The sequence below is a fragment of the Nicotiana attenuata genome, chromosome 3, assembly GCF_001879085.1.
Source record: "Nicotiana attenuata strain UT chromosome 3, NIATTr2, whole genome shotgun sequence".
NCBI classification, from domain to species: Eukaryota; Viridiplantae; Streptophyta; class Magnoliopsida; order Solanales; family Solanaceae; genus Nicotiana; species Nicotiana attenuata.
The window spans coordinates 58,073,223-58,088,980 of NC_031991.1; the positions used below are offsets into that span (position 1 = coordinate 58,073,223).

A 15,758-nucleotide genomic window follows, 5' to 3' on the forward strand; every position below is an offset into this window, starting at 1 on the left:
CGAGTCAAGTAGTCCCAAATAAATGCAAGTCAACAAGATATAAATTATCTAAACTTCTTTTCAAGGTTGGACAAATTTTTAGGATATTCGAAAATTCAATTAAGGGAAGATGATCTTAGCTTCACTTAAGACCAAACAATTTCAGAAGGGGTAATAAAATTCTCAAATAAGATAAGCAACTATGAAAAGATAGCATGACAATAGGCGAGGAGAAATTCTTCGGTCAAATCAATTAGGAGTCAATCAGGCAATAAGAGTGAATCATGAAGCAATTAATTTTAATTAAGCATGTAGAGGTGAAAACAATTAAATAGGAAACTCAGTCATGTCAAGAACGCATTCCTACACAGTGAATATAAAGACGTAAGAACCCTAAAAGGCCAATTTTCCACAAATAAGTCCGAGCACGCACTCGTCACCTCGCGTACACGAACTACAATCAACATAGAAGACTCAAATCCTAAGGAGAAGTCCCCCACACAAGGTTAGGCAAGATACTTACCTCAAAGACGACAAATCGATACTCAAAAATGCACTTCTCGGATGAAAAGACCTCCGGACGGCTCAAATCTAACCAAATTAACTTCAAAGCACAAACAAAACACATAAGAAACTATTCCGGATCATAAAGTTTCAATCTTTGACAAAATCTAAAAATAGGTCCAAAAGTCGACCCCCGGGCCCGCACCTCGGAACCCGACAAATTTTACAAAATCCGAATACCCATTCCAATATGAGTTCAATCATACAAAAATTACCAAATTCCGATACCATTTCGTCCCTCAAATCATGAAATTTCGTTTTGGAAACTTTCTTCAAAAACCAACATTTTCCCTAACTAAAAACACAATTTAAATGATAAAAATAAAGACTAATTCATGTAATATATTTAAGTCTCAGTGAAGAACACTTACCCAATCGATTTGTGTGAAAACCCCTCAAAGAATCGCTCAAAACCGAGCTCCACAAGTCAAAATATGATAAAAATGGTGAAACCCTCGATTTTGGAATATATTCTGTCCGCCCAGGCATTTGTGCATCGCGAACGCGAAGGAAGGACAGCGTTCGCGAAGAAGAAAAGTTGAGGCTGCCTAGGTTGCTCATCGCGAACGCGATGGTGAGTTCGCGAACGCGGAGAAGGAGGGCAGGAACCTACGCGAACGCGTAGGGAGGGACGCGAACACGAAGAAGGAAAATGCAAGGCTTCGCGAACGCGAAGCGTTGGACGCGAACGCGAAGAAGGATTTCGAGGTGGTCAGCAGCAAGGTATCGCGAACGCGAAAGGCTGTTCGCGATCTCGAAGGAGGATACCAGAAGCAGAAAATAGCAGTTCCAAAAATGGGAAAAATGACCCGTGGCCCACCCGGAACACACCCGAGGCCCTCGGGACCTCAACCAAACATGCCAATATATCCCATAACATCATGCAAACTTGTTCCAACCTTCGGAACGCTCAAAACAACATCAACACACCTAATTAACATCGGATTCAAGCCTAAGAACTCCAAAAACTCTCAATTGCGCTTTCGATCAAAAAGTCTATCAAACCTCGTCCGAATGACCTGAAATTTTGCACACACGTCACATTCAACACTACGGAGCTACTCCAACTTCCGGAATTTCATTCCGACCCTCGGATCAAAATCTCACTATCGAACCGGAAACTTCAAAAATTCAACTTTTCGGCATTTCAAGCCTAAATAAGCTACGGACCTCCAAAATACAATCTGAACACGTCCCTAAGCCTGAAATCACCATACGAAGCTGTTGGAATCATTATAAGTTCATTCCGGGGCAATTTACTCAAAATTCCATTTCCGGTCAAATTATCACCGCTTAAACTCCCAAAACTAGATTCCTTCTTCCAATTTGACTCTAAATCATCCGTTAACCGAATTCAACCATGCACGCAAGTCGATAGTCGTATTATGAAGCTGTTCCAGACCTTGCGCCGCTGAATGAAACTTATATTCTCAAAATGACCGGCCGGGTCGTTACACATAATATACTAGAGAATGGAGCACCTGTGTATGAACTTCCAGCATATTATGCTGGACCAGTATATTATGCTATATCTCCAATATATCATGCTGGAACTTCAGTATATCATGCTGGAACTCCAGTATATTATGCTGGAAGTCTAGATGTAAAAAAATTGAACTCCGGTATATTATGCTGGAATATTTTCCGGATTTTGAACAGTGCTTTCGTTCAAATTTATCTTTACATGAAAAGTGGCTAAATTTCAATTACTTTTAAAATTGTGGATATTCTTAATTACCACTAGTAAATCTGACTATTTTTTGAATTTTACCCTTACAATAGAGACATATTTGGTTACTTAGTTATTCTCAGTACAATTATTTTACACTTTTATCCCCATATTCTTAAAGTTGCACAATGCTCACAAAATTCCTGTATTTAAGTACAAACTTTCTTTATGTCTGTCTATTCTCTATATCAAGAAGGGGAACAAAGTAATGCTTCTCTGGGTGGTCAAAATTTTTCCTCTCCGCTTTGATCTAAGATAAAACTATTTCTCTAAGTCGTCTCCCTTCAACGAGAGTTTGTGCTTTTCGATTTGAAACCTTCCAGCAGTAAAAGTGCTTTAAGCTACATGTGATGCTTGAATAGTAAACATATCCCAGGTCATCCTTGCTAGAACTGGAAATTATTTTTGATGCTCCCTCTAATGTTTCAGCAAGTCTTTATGTTCACTTTTATCATAAATATTACTCCATCTGTTTTGATTTATGTGTCTTTTTTTTAGTCTATTTAAAAAAGAACACCTCTTTTTATATCTAGTAACTCTTTAACTCAAACATTTCATATGGCATAATTAAAATCACAAGATTTAAAATCTCCATCGTGCCGAGGGAGAGGACCAAGCAGGGCATAGCTAGAGCAAAGGATCCGACTCAACATCAGTGGCTTCGTTTTGTTATAAGAAGCATGATGTTATAACTGACTCGATTGAGTCCACTATGAACAATCCATCATTTTCTGGATTATCAATGATGTAATCATAAAAGGTTAATTTTTCAACCAACATTACCCCCAGAAACCCATGGATTCGCTCGTAAGATACCATCAAATTCTAGTTTTCGAGATACTACATTAGCCCTACCACCACTTATGCTAGGCTATCAGGGGATGCTGAACAATAAAATTTAAAAAATTCTATGTTGAAAAAGAAAGAATACTTAAGTCAATTCCAATAAGTATGATTGAATCGAAGAGATTTTTGTTATCGAAACATGGCATGCGGAAGCTAACAAAGAGAACTTTTGATACAATAATCATGCATGAAAGAAATATATCAAACGGGACAATCATTTAAATTAGTTTGGTCAATTGCCTGTATATGATAAAACTAATAAAAAAATTATTGAGAGAATAATCTCCCCTTAAACAAAACTCTTTTAATGACTACATTGTGAATGTTATTGTTATTGTTGTTGTTGTTGTTTGAGAAGGAAACATCAATTTATAGAAGTGCAAAACTTCTCTTTCAAGAAAAGGATAAGGCATATGAAAGAGATTTATTCCTTTTAGGAGTCTTTTTTCCTTCCTTCAAAAAAGAAAGTCCTCATAGATTAAAAGTTCAGGGCAAAATTCTAACAATTTTAGCTTCACTCTAACATTGGATCTCCTATTTCAAAGGCACATTCAACATATTCCATTTCCAAACCCGGCTATAACTATACAAAGTGTTAGGATCAGAAAATCGGGTAGTGGAGAATTTAGCCAAACAATATTATAATGATAATAACAAAGATGATGCAAGTTGATAACAACGACAATTAAAGCATATAAAGAAGACACAAATTTAACGTGGTTCGGTCAAAGTGATTTACGTCCACAAGCGGAGATGAGAAAATTCACTATGCCAATAAGATTACGAATTTAGAGGAATACTCTAATTAATCCCAAATACCCCCGAAAGAATAACCTCACAAGATCACTCCAAAGCAAGGGGATCACACAAGTATTTGCCAACACTCAACTCTCTTACAAACAACTCTCAATAAAGGAGAAGAGTAAGAAACAAGAAATCAAGACTCAGATTTTGTTGGTGTGTTGAAAATGAACTAGTGGCATTTCCTTTTATAGGCAAAAATGCCTTGGCCTCCAAGCTGTAAAAGAAAAGATACAACTTTTTCAAATGATATCCACCACACAATTCAATACTTTGGTCCCAAAGAATATTTCCAACGCAGTCTACTTTGCAAATAGGTATGTGCTTATGTGAGATGGATTCCACTAGCCAAAATATTGACCATATTATAAATCTCCGCTATGGCCTAATATTGGATGATATAGTAAATTTGCTCCACCCTCTCCGCAAAACCCCATATGGACTAAATTATTCTTCATAAATAGCAATTAACTTGCCAACTGGAAGAGGCTTTGTGAACATGTAAGTAGGATTGTCTCTAGTGTTGATCTTCTGAATAGAGATTTTTTTATTCAGCAATGGTTTTCCGGATAAAATGATACTTGATGTCAATATGCTTCGTCCTCACATGATACATTTGGTCTTTAGTCAAGTGAATGGCACTTTGACTACCACAAAAACTAGTAATACTACCTTGGTATAAACTGAGTTCAACAAATAGACCCTTCAACTATAAGGCTTCTTTGATAGTCTCGGTCACTACCATATATTCTGCTTCAATAATAGATAAAGCTACTACATGTTGTAATGTAGCTTTCCAGCTGATAGCGCGACCACAAATGCAAAATACATAGCTTGTTAGTGATCTTCTTTTATCAAGATCACCTGCATAATCTGAGTCTACAAAACAAACCAAAGAGTTAGTATTTATCTCAAACTCCAAACATGTGTTTGAAGTACCTTGCAAGTATCTGAGAATCTATTTCACAGCATGCCAATGTGTTTTACTAGGTCAAGCCATATGTTGGCTCACTACACTTACTGCTTGGGAAATATCTGGACGTGTGCACACCATTACATGCATAATACTGTCGACTACACTGGAATAAGGTACCTATGCCATATACCTCTCTTCTTTCTCTGATTACGGTGACTGAGCAGCTAATAACTTAAAATGAGCAGCAAGAGGGGTACTAACTGGTTTAGCATCTTTCATGCCAAACCTCTCCAAAACTTTCTCCAAGTACTTCTTATGGGTCAGGAATAGCCTGTTGGCTCCTCGGTCTCTTTTGATCTCCATGCCAAGAATTTTCTTTGATGCTCCCAGATCTTTCATCTCAAATTCACTTTCAAGCTGACTTTTCAAATTATGAATTTATGTCAAATCCTTTGTAGCAATGAGCATGTCATCAACATATAGTAATAAGTACACAAATGGACCATCATTTAACTTTCGAAATTAAACACAACTGTCATACATGCTCCTCGAATAACCATGACCCAATATAAAGAAATCAAACCTTGTGTACCATTGTCTTGGAGAATGATTTAATCCGTACAAGGATTTCTTCAACAAGCAAACATGATCTTCTTTTCCTTCAATTTCAAATCCTTCGGGTTGATGCATGTATATTTGTTCCTCAAGTTCTCCATGTAAGAAAGTTGTCTTAACATCAAGCTGTTCTAATTCCAAATCATACATGGCAACTAAGGCAAGCAAGACACGAATAGAGCTATGTTTAACAACATGTGAGAAAATATCATTATGATCAACTCCTTGTACCGGATAGGCCTTTGCAATGAATCGTGCCTTATACTTTGCATCTTCAACCCCTGGAATGCCATTTTTTTTCTTGAATACCCATTTGCAGGCAACAATTCTCTTTCTTGATGGCGGCTTCACAAGAGACCAAGTACCATTCTTATGGAGAGACTCAATTTGTTCATTCATTGCAATCAGCCACTTGGCTGAATCAGCACCAGAAACTGCTTCTGAATATTTTGATGGTTCTCCAATTTCTTTAGTTTCCTGTGCAACTGAAAAAGCAAATGCAACATAATCTCCAAACCTTAATGGTTGTTTACTTTCTCTTCTTGGTCTATGTTTGGCTATAAAATATTCATCTTCTGCCGATTCGACTTGAGGAGTCTCAACTTTAGGAATTTCAGCTTCTGGATCAACTTCAGAAGTTTCAACTGTATTTTGCTCCAAAGTTGGTGAGCTTGGCTTAGAAGGAATGTCAATCTCAACCTCCACATGTTTCTTTATACTCTTCCCTTTATCTGTATTACAGAACTAGAAGACTCTTTTCTGGAATGTAACATAGAGGATTCATCAAAGGTTACATTTCTAATTAAAAATTTTGGTGTCATGGGATCAGGATACCATAGTCGGTATCCTTTCACCCTAGATGCATACCCAAGTAAAATGCATATTTTAGCCCTTGGCTCTAATTTTCCATCATTTACATGCATGTATGCAGGGCAACCAAATATCTTTAAATCATAATAATTAGCAGGAGTACCTGATCGCATTTTCTCTGGAATCTTAAAGTTCAAAGGTGTAGAAGGAGCACGGTTGACAATATAACAAGCTGTAGAGATAGCTTCTTCCCAAAAGGCGTTTGTCAACCAAGCATTTGAAATCATGCAGTGAGCCCTTTTCAAAAGAGTTATATTCATCTTTTATGCTACACCATTTTGTTGAGGTGTCATTCTCACAGTACGGTGTCGGGCAATTCCTTCATTCTTGCAAAATTCGTTAAATTCATCATTACAAAATTCCAAGTCATTATCTGTTCTAATCCGCTTAACCTGTTTTCTGTTTGATTCTCAATCAAAACTTTCTATTGTTTGTAAGTTAAGAAAATATCACTTTTATTTTTCAGGAAATAAACCCAAACTTTCCTCGAATAATTATCAATGAAAGTTAACATATACCTAGCACCACCTTTTGACGGGGTACATGAAGGACCCCAATGATATAAATGAATGTAATCTAAAGTACCTTTTGTTCTATAAATTGCTGGAGATTTGAAGGTGACTCTTTTCTGCTTCAGGAACACGCAGTATTCACAGAACTCCATGTTTTCAGTACTTTGGCCACACAAGAGACCTCTTTTGCTGATGATGGAAAGAGATTTTTCGCTCATATGCCCCAATCACATATGCCACAATTTGTGATGTCAGAACCGGATTTATATGATGTTGAAATTGCAGCAACATCTGTAACAGTAGATCCCAATAGAGTATACAACGTACCAGATCTGCGTGCTTTCATGATCACAAGAGCACCATGAGAAATTTTCAGACTCTACCTTCACCTGTGTACTTGCACCCAAGAGATTCTAGAGTGCCCAAAGAGATGACATTTTTCTTCAAGACAGGAACATGTCTAACATCGGTGAAAGTTCTCACCACACCATCGTGCATTTTGATTCGGACTGTTGCTTTTCCAATAACTTTGCAGGCAGCATTGTTTCCCATCAAAACAGCTCCACCTCCAATAGATTCATATGTGGTAAATAAATCCCGATTGGGACACATATGATAAGAACAACCCGAATCTAAAATACACTCATTGTTAGATTTAAAGCTATTATTAGTTGCAAAAAAATAGTTCATTGAGTCTCATCAGCAACTACACTTGCTTCGGCAATATCAGTATTTTTGTGCTCATTTTTCTTTTCTGTATGCTTTTCTTTGTTTTTCAATATAAAGCATTCAGAAATAATGTGACCTTTCTTATAACAATATTTACACATGACATTTCTGTATCTGGATTTTGACCTTGATTTAGGTCTCTCACTACTTGAATCTTTCTTATTGGATCTACCTCTTATGAACAAGCCTTCCCCTTGGTTCCCACTAGTTTTTCCAGTAATATCTCTATCTATTTATTTTTTTGACTTCAAAATAGATTTGATATCTTTATAAGAGATATTTTCCTTTCCATAAAGCATAATATCTCTTGTATGTTTAAATGACTGGGGTAAGGAAACAAGCGATAACACAGCTTGATCCTCATCTTTGATTTCAGCATCTATGTTACTTAAATCTATAAGAAGAGAATCAAAAGTATCAAGATGTGTAAGTATAGAGGTACCTTCAGCCATACGAAAAGTGTAGAGTTTTTGTTTTAGGTAAAGCCTATTTCTACTGTTCTTTTAATATACAAGGTTTTCAGCTTTTTCCATATGCCTTTGGCTGAGCTTTCTGTAGCAACTTCACGCAAAACTTCATTTGAGAGATTTAAAATAATACTTGCTTTTGTCTTTTTGTCAATGACGGCAAACTCCTCGTCCGTCATTTTATCTGGCTTCTTCTCCTTTCCTTGCAGTGCCAAATCTAAGTAATCCTGAATTAGGATAGCTTCCATCTTTAATTGCCACATTCTGAAGTTTTCACTTCGATCAAATTTCTCAATATAAATCTTTGTTAGAGTCATATTGACTACTGAAACAAACCCGGTTAGATCTGGCTCCGATACCAATTTGTTAGGATCGGAAAAACGAGTAGTGCGAAATTTAGCCAAACAATATTATAATGACAATAACAAAGACAATGCAAGTTGATAACTACGATAATTAAAGCATATAAAGAAGACACAAATTTAATGTGGTTCAGTCAAAGTGACCTACGTCCACAAGCAGAGAGGAGCAAATTCACTATACCAATAAGGGTACAAAATTAGAGTGAATACTCTAATTAATCCCACATATCCCCGAAAGAGTAACCTCACAAGATCACTCCAAAGAAAGGGGATCACAAAAGTATTTCCCAACACTCAACTCTCTTACAAACAACTCTCAATAAAGGAGGAGAGGAAGAACAAGAAATGAAGACTCAAATCTTGTTGGTGTATTGAAAATGAACTAATGGGCTTTCCTTTTATAGGCAAAAAAACCTTGGCCTCTAAGCCGTAAAAGAAAAGAAATAACTTTTACAAATGATATCCACCACACAATGTAATACTTTGGTCCCAAATAATGTTGCCAACAAAGTCTACTTTGCAAATAGGCTTATGCTTAATTATGTGAGATGGACTCCACTAACCAAAATATTGGTCATATTACACAAAGTCCTTATCGTCTGCCACAATTAATCTATCAGAATCCTAAAACAAATGATAGGTAGCTAACTAAAACTTACTAGGAGAGACATAATTGACTGCATTAATTTCTAAAGTTATATTATCCATGGAATTTAAAGAACCTAAAGAAGCGTGAGTCATGCCTATCATTTAGAGCAAAATCAAACAAGCAATACGAGTTAAATTTCAGTGAAAACGAGGGCCGAATTATAAGTAGAGAAAAAAATTCATTGAAACTGGTGGCTGAGAGCATATTTCTGGAGTTATCCATGCATTCTTACCTAGTTTTGGAGCATGCAAAGGAATGACAAAGATATTGAAAGTCTTTTTGTTAATCTCTTAGGAATGTAATGTAATGGAAAGGAATGGCTTTGTTTCTCTTCAAACGCTAGTGTTTGATACCTAAGAGTTTGAATTGTTGTACAGTAAAAAAATTGAGCAAATTACATATTTGAAGGAGAAGTTTTAGCTTTAGTTCTTCGAGAGAATTTGTACATTATCATCCTAGCAATCTTATAGAACCAAAAAGCACTAACAAGTTGCAGTCCGATAGACATGACCTGGAAAATTGATAAAATATAATTATCACTAAATTTGTTGGTTTAAAGTCGACTTTTGTCAAATAAAAGAAATTAATTGAAGTCCATTAGATTAATTACCTTAATGAGGATTGGATTATCAGAAGAAAGCGTCACAAAGGTAAGATATGGCCCCCCTATCATCCTAGCACTGCTGAAAATAACTGCAAATAATACCTGCAAAAGAGATCAATTTAATTAAGATCAGAATTATTAATATCATATAAAACAAAATCAATAACATAATTTAATTCCCTTTAAATTGGAAAGAAAATAAATTAGAACTCAAAAAGCTAACATCAGCAGTAAGATTAAGGTCGGTGTCTTTGTATCCAAGCTCTTTGAGAATCTCCCACAAGTGTAGGAATGGACCGGAAATCTCTGTCAACAATAATGCTGCTATAATTTCTGAACCACACTGCATATCACAAACAAACTCACGTATTTAGTAGTGATTTTTTGGCCCTTTTTTTGTGGTCCAAAATAAGTGATTTTTTCAGATTTCAAGAATGAATTAATTATTTTTTTCCCTACATTGTCCTTGGAGTAAATAGTGTTGGAGTATGTGTTAGGAGTGTTTATGTGAGATAGTAAAGGTTAATGTCACGACCCAATACCCATCCGGTCGTGATGGCGCCTCTCGTGAAGACAAGGCCAGCCAACAGAACAATCAACACAGCTTTTGACAATTTCTTAGCATAACAGATTTAAACCATAGATACTAATTAATCATAAGTGCGGAAATAAACGTAACATAACGGGGAAAAACCATCCCAACCTCAGCCCGATGATCGGGGTGTCACAAGTCACGAGCTACTACAGAGTTGGTGAAAATACTACAAGTCTGGAAATATAGTCTGAAGATGAATAAAATATGCAGAAGATAAGGAAGAAAACGGGACTGTGGACGTCGACAGCTACCTCGTCTCTCCTAGTCCGCCTGGTCTGGAAGGAAATCAGCGCTCAGGTACGAACTCAGTTGTGCCTGTCTCTGCACACATGGTGCAGGAAGTAATGTGAGTACTCCGACCCACTGAGTAATAAAATTAAATAACGACTGAGAACATAAAATCCCACAAGGGCACAAATAATGCTATCTCAAGCACCAACATCAGATAAACAGTAGAAACCAGTGAAATATAGGAAGAAAATCTCTTTGAAAACAATTAATAAAACAAGTATGCTCAAGTATGGTCAGCCATTGTTACCTGACCGGTCAGCCATTGTTACCTGACCAAACGCGTATTACAGTGCCATTGTTACCACTGCTCAGTCATTGTTACCTGACTGGTCAGTCATTGTTACCTGACCAAACGCGTATAACATTGTCATTGTTACCACTGTTCAATATTTAATCACTCTAGATGGATACTCGCGCTCACTATGGGTGTGCAGACTCCGGAGGGGCTCCTACAGCCCAAGCGCTATCAACAAGGCCTGAAAGCCTGAACAGTATCAATACGAGGCCTGAACCCTCACTCATCATGCCCTCACATAAGGCCCTCGGCCTCAATCAATCCAGAAATAGTCAACAGCCCTTCGGGCAACAGTAAAGCAATAATACTCAGCTCAAACAATAGTTCAAATATCAGTTTAAAACTCCAAGTTTGAGTAAATATGGCTGAGTTCAAGAAACAGTATAAATCACATGGACTGAGTTCAAATAATATTTCAAACAGTGAGGAAAACAGTGATGATAGTTCATAAAGAGTTCAAACAGTCGGCAATAAGCCCCAAATATGGCAATAAGCCCAAATCATAGTGAAAACAATAAGTCATTGCTAATACGCGGTAAAATATCATCCGGACTGGACCAAGTCACAGTCCCCAATAGTAAATGACCCCGCGCTCGTCATGGAACGCGTGTCTCATCTCAACATAGCACCAAGTTGTGCAAATCCGGGGTTTCAAACCCTCAGGACGTCATTCAAAATCATTACTGACCTCTAGCCGGTTAAAGTCTAGCTCGCTATGCCTTTTCCCCTCGAATCGACCTCCTCGCGCGTCGAATCTGATCAAAACCACAAGAAATACATCACAATAGGCTAATGGGTCATAACCTAATCGAAAAGACTCGAAAAATATCAAAAATCACGAAGTTGGCAAAACCCGAGCCCCGGGCCCACTTCTCGAAAAATTACGAAATTCACATCTCCGGATTCCTCGTCTCGCCACGAGTCTATACATATCAAAATCATCAAAATGGGGGTCCATTTGACCCCTCAAATCCCTATTTTAAACTCTCTTAAATTCAAGCCCTAAACCACCATTTTTTGACCTTTGACTCCTTGATTATTCAGTCCAAATTCATGTTTATACACCATAAAATCAAGCTCTAAGTCCAAGAGTTCATACTGATAATAGCCCTCGAATCCCTCTTCAAAATCGCCTCAAAGCTCTCAAGGTTCGGAGTCCAAAATGCTACTCTTTCAAAAATTCGCGAGGAAGATGTTTTCACTTAACCTGCCAGTTATTTCCGCTTCTGCGGATTAATTCCCGCTTTTGCGCCTTCCGCTTATGCGGTCAACGTCCGCTCCTGCGGACCTTTCACTTAAGGCGAGTTTAATGTGCGGAGCAGCGGGGTCTGATGACCTCCCCCGGTCTGTGAGGTAGCTTGCTGCATGTAGTGGCTGAGCTGCCTGAGCCAGGCTAGTGCAACGGATAATATCTGAGCCAAAGCCTCCTGGAGCCAGGAACACAATAGGCACTGCGGGTGCCTGCACATGTGCTGCTGGAGCATCTACAGCTGGAGGCTGGTCCTGAGCCGGGGCAGCTGGTGGATCTACAGGTGCTGCCCCTCGCTGGTCTGCCCCTAGCACGACCACGACCGCATCCACAGGCCTCTAGTGCCCTCAGTAGGTGGAACCGGTGGGCGTTCCGTCTAGTCCTGTAAGCGCAGTCTCGCCATTTACGAGAGGATAGAACACAGACAAGTTTTAGTTCCCGGGGTAATCACAAACGCAACGACAAAGATTTCAGGAATGTGAAAGTATTTTCCTAAAGGGTTCTGCAGCCTCTCGAGGATAAAGTACAAGCGTCTCCGTACCGATCTGCGAGACTCCTAACTAAACCTGCTCATGACTCCGTGAGACACTAGTAACCTGAGGCTCTGATACCAACTGGTCTAGGCCAACTCTGCACCGCCTCTATCTTCTTCGGGTCGACCTGAATACCCTCGCTGGACACCATGTGCCCCAAGAAAGCAACTGAGCTGAGCCAGAACTCACACTTGGAGGACTTTGCATAAAGCTTCTCCTCTCTCAATCTCTGTAATACCACTCTCAAATGTTGTGTGTGCTCCTCCTGACTACGCGAGACACCAGGATGTCATCAATAAAACAATCACAAATGAATCCAGATACGGCCGAAATACACTGTTCATCAAGTGCATGAATGCTGCTGGGGCATTAGTCAACCCAAAGGACATAACTAGAAACTCATAGTGCCCATATCTCGTCCGGAAAGTAGTCTTCATAATATCTGAATCCCTAATCTTCAGCTGGTGATAGCCTGAACGGAGGTCAATCTTGGAGAATACCCTTGCCCCCTGGAGCTGGTCAAACAAATCATCAATACGGGGCAGGGGATACTTGTTCTTCACTGTCACCTTGTTCAATTGCCTGTAGTCAATGCACATTCTCATTGTGCCATCCTTTTTCTTCACAAACAAGACCGGTGCACCCCACGGTAACACACTCGGACGAATGAACCCCTTATCCAGGAGCTCCTGAAGCTGATCCTTTAGTTCATTCAACTCTGCTGGTGCCATGCGATACGGAGGAATAGAAATAGGCTGAGTGCCTGGCACCGGATCAATACCAAAATCAATGTCCCTGTCCGGCGACATGCCCGACAGGTCCGCTGGACACACATCAGGGAAGTCCCTCACAACGGGAACAGAATCGAGACTAGCAGTCTCAGCTCCAACATCTCTCACAAAAGCCAAAAACGATAGACAACCTTTCCCAACCATCCGCTGTGCCTTTAGGAAGGAAATCACCCTGCTGGGAACATAGTCAGTTATACCACGCTACTCAATCCTCGGAACACCCGGAATAGCCAACGTAACTGTCTTGGCATGACAATTCAGAATAGCATGGTACGGAGATAGCCAGTCCATACCCAGAATAACATCAAAATCTACCATGCCTAACAACAACAAGTTGACTCGGGCCTCCAGACCCCCAATAGTCACCAGACAAGATCGATATACATGATCCACAATAATAGTATCACCCACCGGGGTAGATACGTGAACAGGCAAAGCAAGACACCCTCGGGTCGTACCCAGATGATGGAAAAAATATGAAGACACATAAGAGTAGGTAGAACCGGGATCAAATAAGACAGAGGCATCCCTGTGGCAGACTGAGATAATACCTGTGATAACAGCATCTGATGCAATAGCGTCTCTCCTGTCTAGGAGAGCATAGAATCGTGCCTGGCCACCGCCCGATCGGCCTCCCCCTCTGGGGCGACCCCTAGCTGCCTGACTCTCACCCCTAGCTGGCAGGGCGGGTGCTGAAGAGGATGGGCCAGAAGACGAGGGCTGACCCCTCTGCTGAGACTGACTACCACGACGCCGAGGACAATGCCTCCACATGTGCCCAACCTCCCCGCACTCATAACAGCTCCCGGGTGCTGAAGAATGGGACTGAAGGGAACCCCGCACATCAGAGTGACGGGCTGATGCACTCGGTCTAGAGGAACCCTGAACAGATGGAGCTCGTGATGAACCCTGAGCTAGAAGAGCGCTGAGAGATGGCTGGCTCTGCTGATAACCCTGATGACCTCGGCCGGAAGATGACCCACGATACTCAGAGCGAGCTGACTGAGGAGGCCTAAATGAACGACCTCTGCTCTGCTGGAACTGACCCCTAGACGGAGCACCACTGAAGCTACCAGAACCTCGAGGCCTCTTGGCCTCCCTCTCCTCTCTGTCCTGACGGCGAGCCATCTCAATATCACGAGCAATATCAACTGCATCCTCAAAGGAAATACCCAGAACTCTCTCTCGAGTCATCAGAACACGAAGGTGATAGTTAAGTCCATCTACAAACCTCTTGATCCTCTCTCTGTCGGTCGGAACTATCCACGAGGCATGACGGGCCAACTTAGAAAATCTCGCCTCATACTGGGTCACAGTCATGTCTCCCTCTCGAAGCCACTCGAACTGCCTGCGCAGCTCCTCTCTCTGAGACTGTGGTACCCACTTCTCCAAAAAGATAGTGGAGAACTCCTGCCATGACAAAGGCGCTGCACCCGCCGGCCTATGCCGCTCATACGACTCCCACCATGTGAAGGCAGCCCCAGTGAACTGAAATGCGGTGAATGCTACCCTGCTGGTCTCCAAAATCTCTGCTGTCCGAAGCATACGCTGACACTTGTCCAGAAATCCTTGGGCATCCTCGCCCTGAGCACCACTGGAAATTGGAGGCTGGAGCCTACTGAACCTCTCAAGACGACGCTGCTCATCGTCTGGCATAACTGGGACTACAAAGTCCTGAACTGGTGCGACTGGCGCAGCTGGGGTAACTGGTGCAACTAGCGCAACTGGCTGAGCTGGGACTGCTCCCGGTGTCTGCAATCCCTGAACCACCTGCACCTGTGTGCGAGCAGCGGGGGTCTGATGACCTCCCCCGGTCTGTGAGGTAGCTGCTGCAGTAGTGGCTGAGACTGCCTGAGCCAGGCTAGTGCAAACGGATAATATCTGAGCCAAAGCCTCCTGGAGGCCAGGAATCACAATAGGCACTGCTGGTGCCTGCACATGTGCTGCTGGAGCATCTACAGCTGGAGGCTGGTCCTGAGCCGGGGCAGCTGGTGGATCTACAGGTGCTGCCCTCGCTGGTCTGCCCCTAGCACGACCACGACCGCATCCACGGCCTCTAGTGCCCTCAGTAGGTGGTACCGGTGGGCGTCCGTCTAGTCCTGTAGCGCAGGTCCTCGCCATTTACGAGAGGATAGAACACAGAAGTTTAGTTCCCGGATCAACAAAATCGCACGACAAGAATTTCAGGAATGTGAAGTTTTCCTAAGGGTTCTGCAGCCTCTCGAGGATAAGTACAGACGTCTCCGTACCGATCTGCGAGACTCTACTAAACCTGCTCATGACTCGTGAGACCTAGTAACCTAGGCTCTGATACCAACTTGTCACGACCCAATACCCACCCGGTCGTGATGGCGCCTCTCG

At 40.9% G+C, this 15,758-nt stretch overlaps 1 protein-coding gene across 1 annotated transcript; it reads right to left on the reverse strand.

Annotated features, from left to right (window-relative positions):
• LOC109224399 lies at window positions 9,314-15,518 on the reverse strand. Its single transcript, XM_019388980.1, has 4 exons — window positions 15,477-15,518; window positions 9,867-9,986; window positions 9,650-9,745; window positions 9,314-9,550 (listed from the first exon to the last, which is right to left on the reverse strand). Exons 1-4 carry the CDS (start codon window positions 15,516-15,518, stop codon window positions 9,434-9,436), a joined length of 375 nt encoding a protein of 124 aa, XP_019244525.1. The 3' UTR covers window positions 9,314-9,433.

What these genes read in the sequence shown, in the direction of transcription:
- LOC109224399 (XM_019388980.1), bottom strand. Translation starts at nt 15,518, where the DNA reads ATGGCGAGGACCTGCGCTACAGGACTAGACGGACGCCCACCG. An exon ending in GACTAGACGGACGCCCACCG is followed by an intron (nt 9,987 to 15,476) that starts GTACCACCTACT and finishes TGTGATATGCAG; the next exon opens with TGTGGTTCAGAAATTATAGC. An exon ending in ATAATCCAATCCTCATTAAG is followed by an intron (nt 9,551 to 9,649) that starts GTAATTAATCTA and finishes TCAATTTTCCAG; the next exon opens with GTCATGTCTATCGGACTGCA.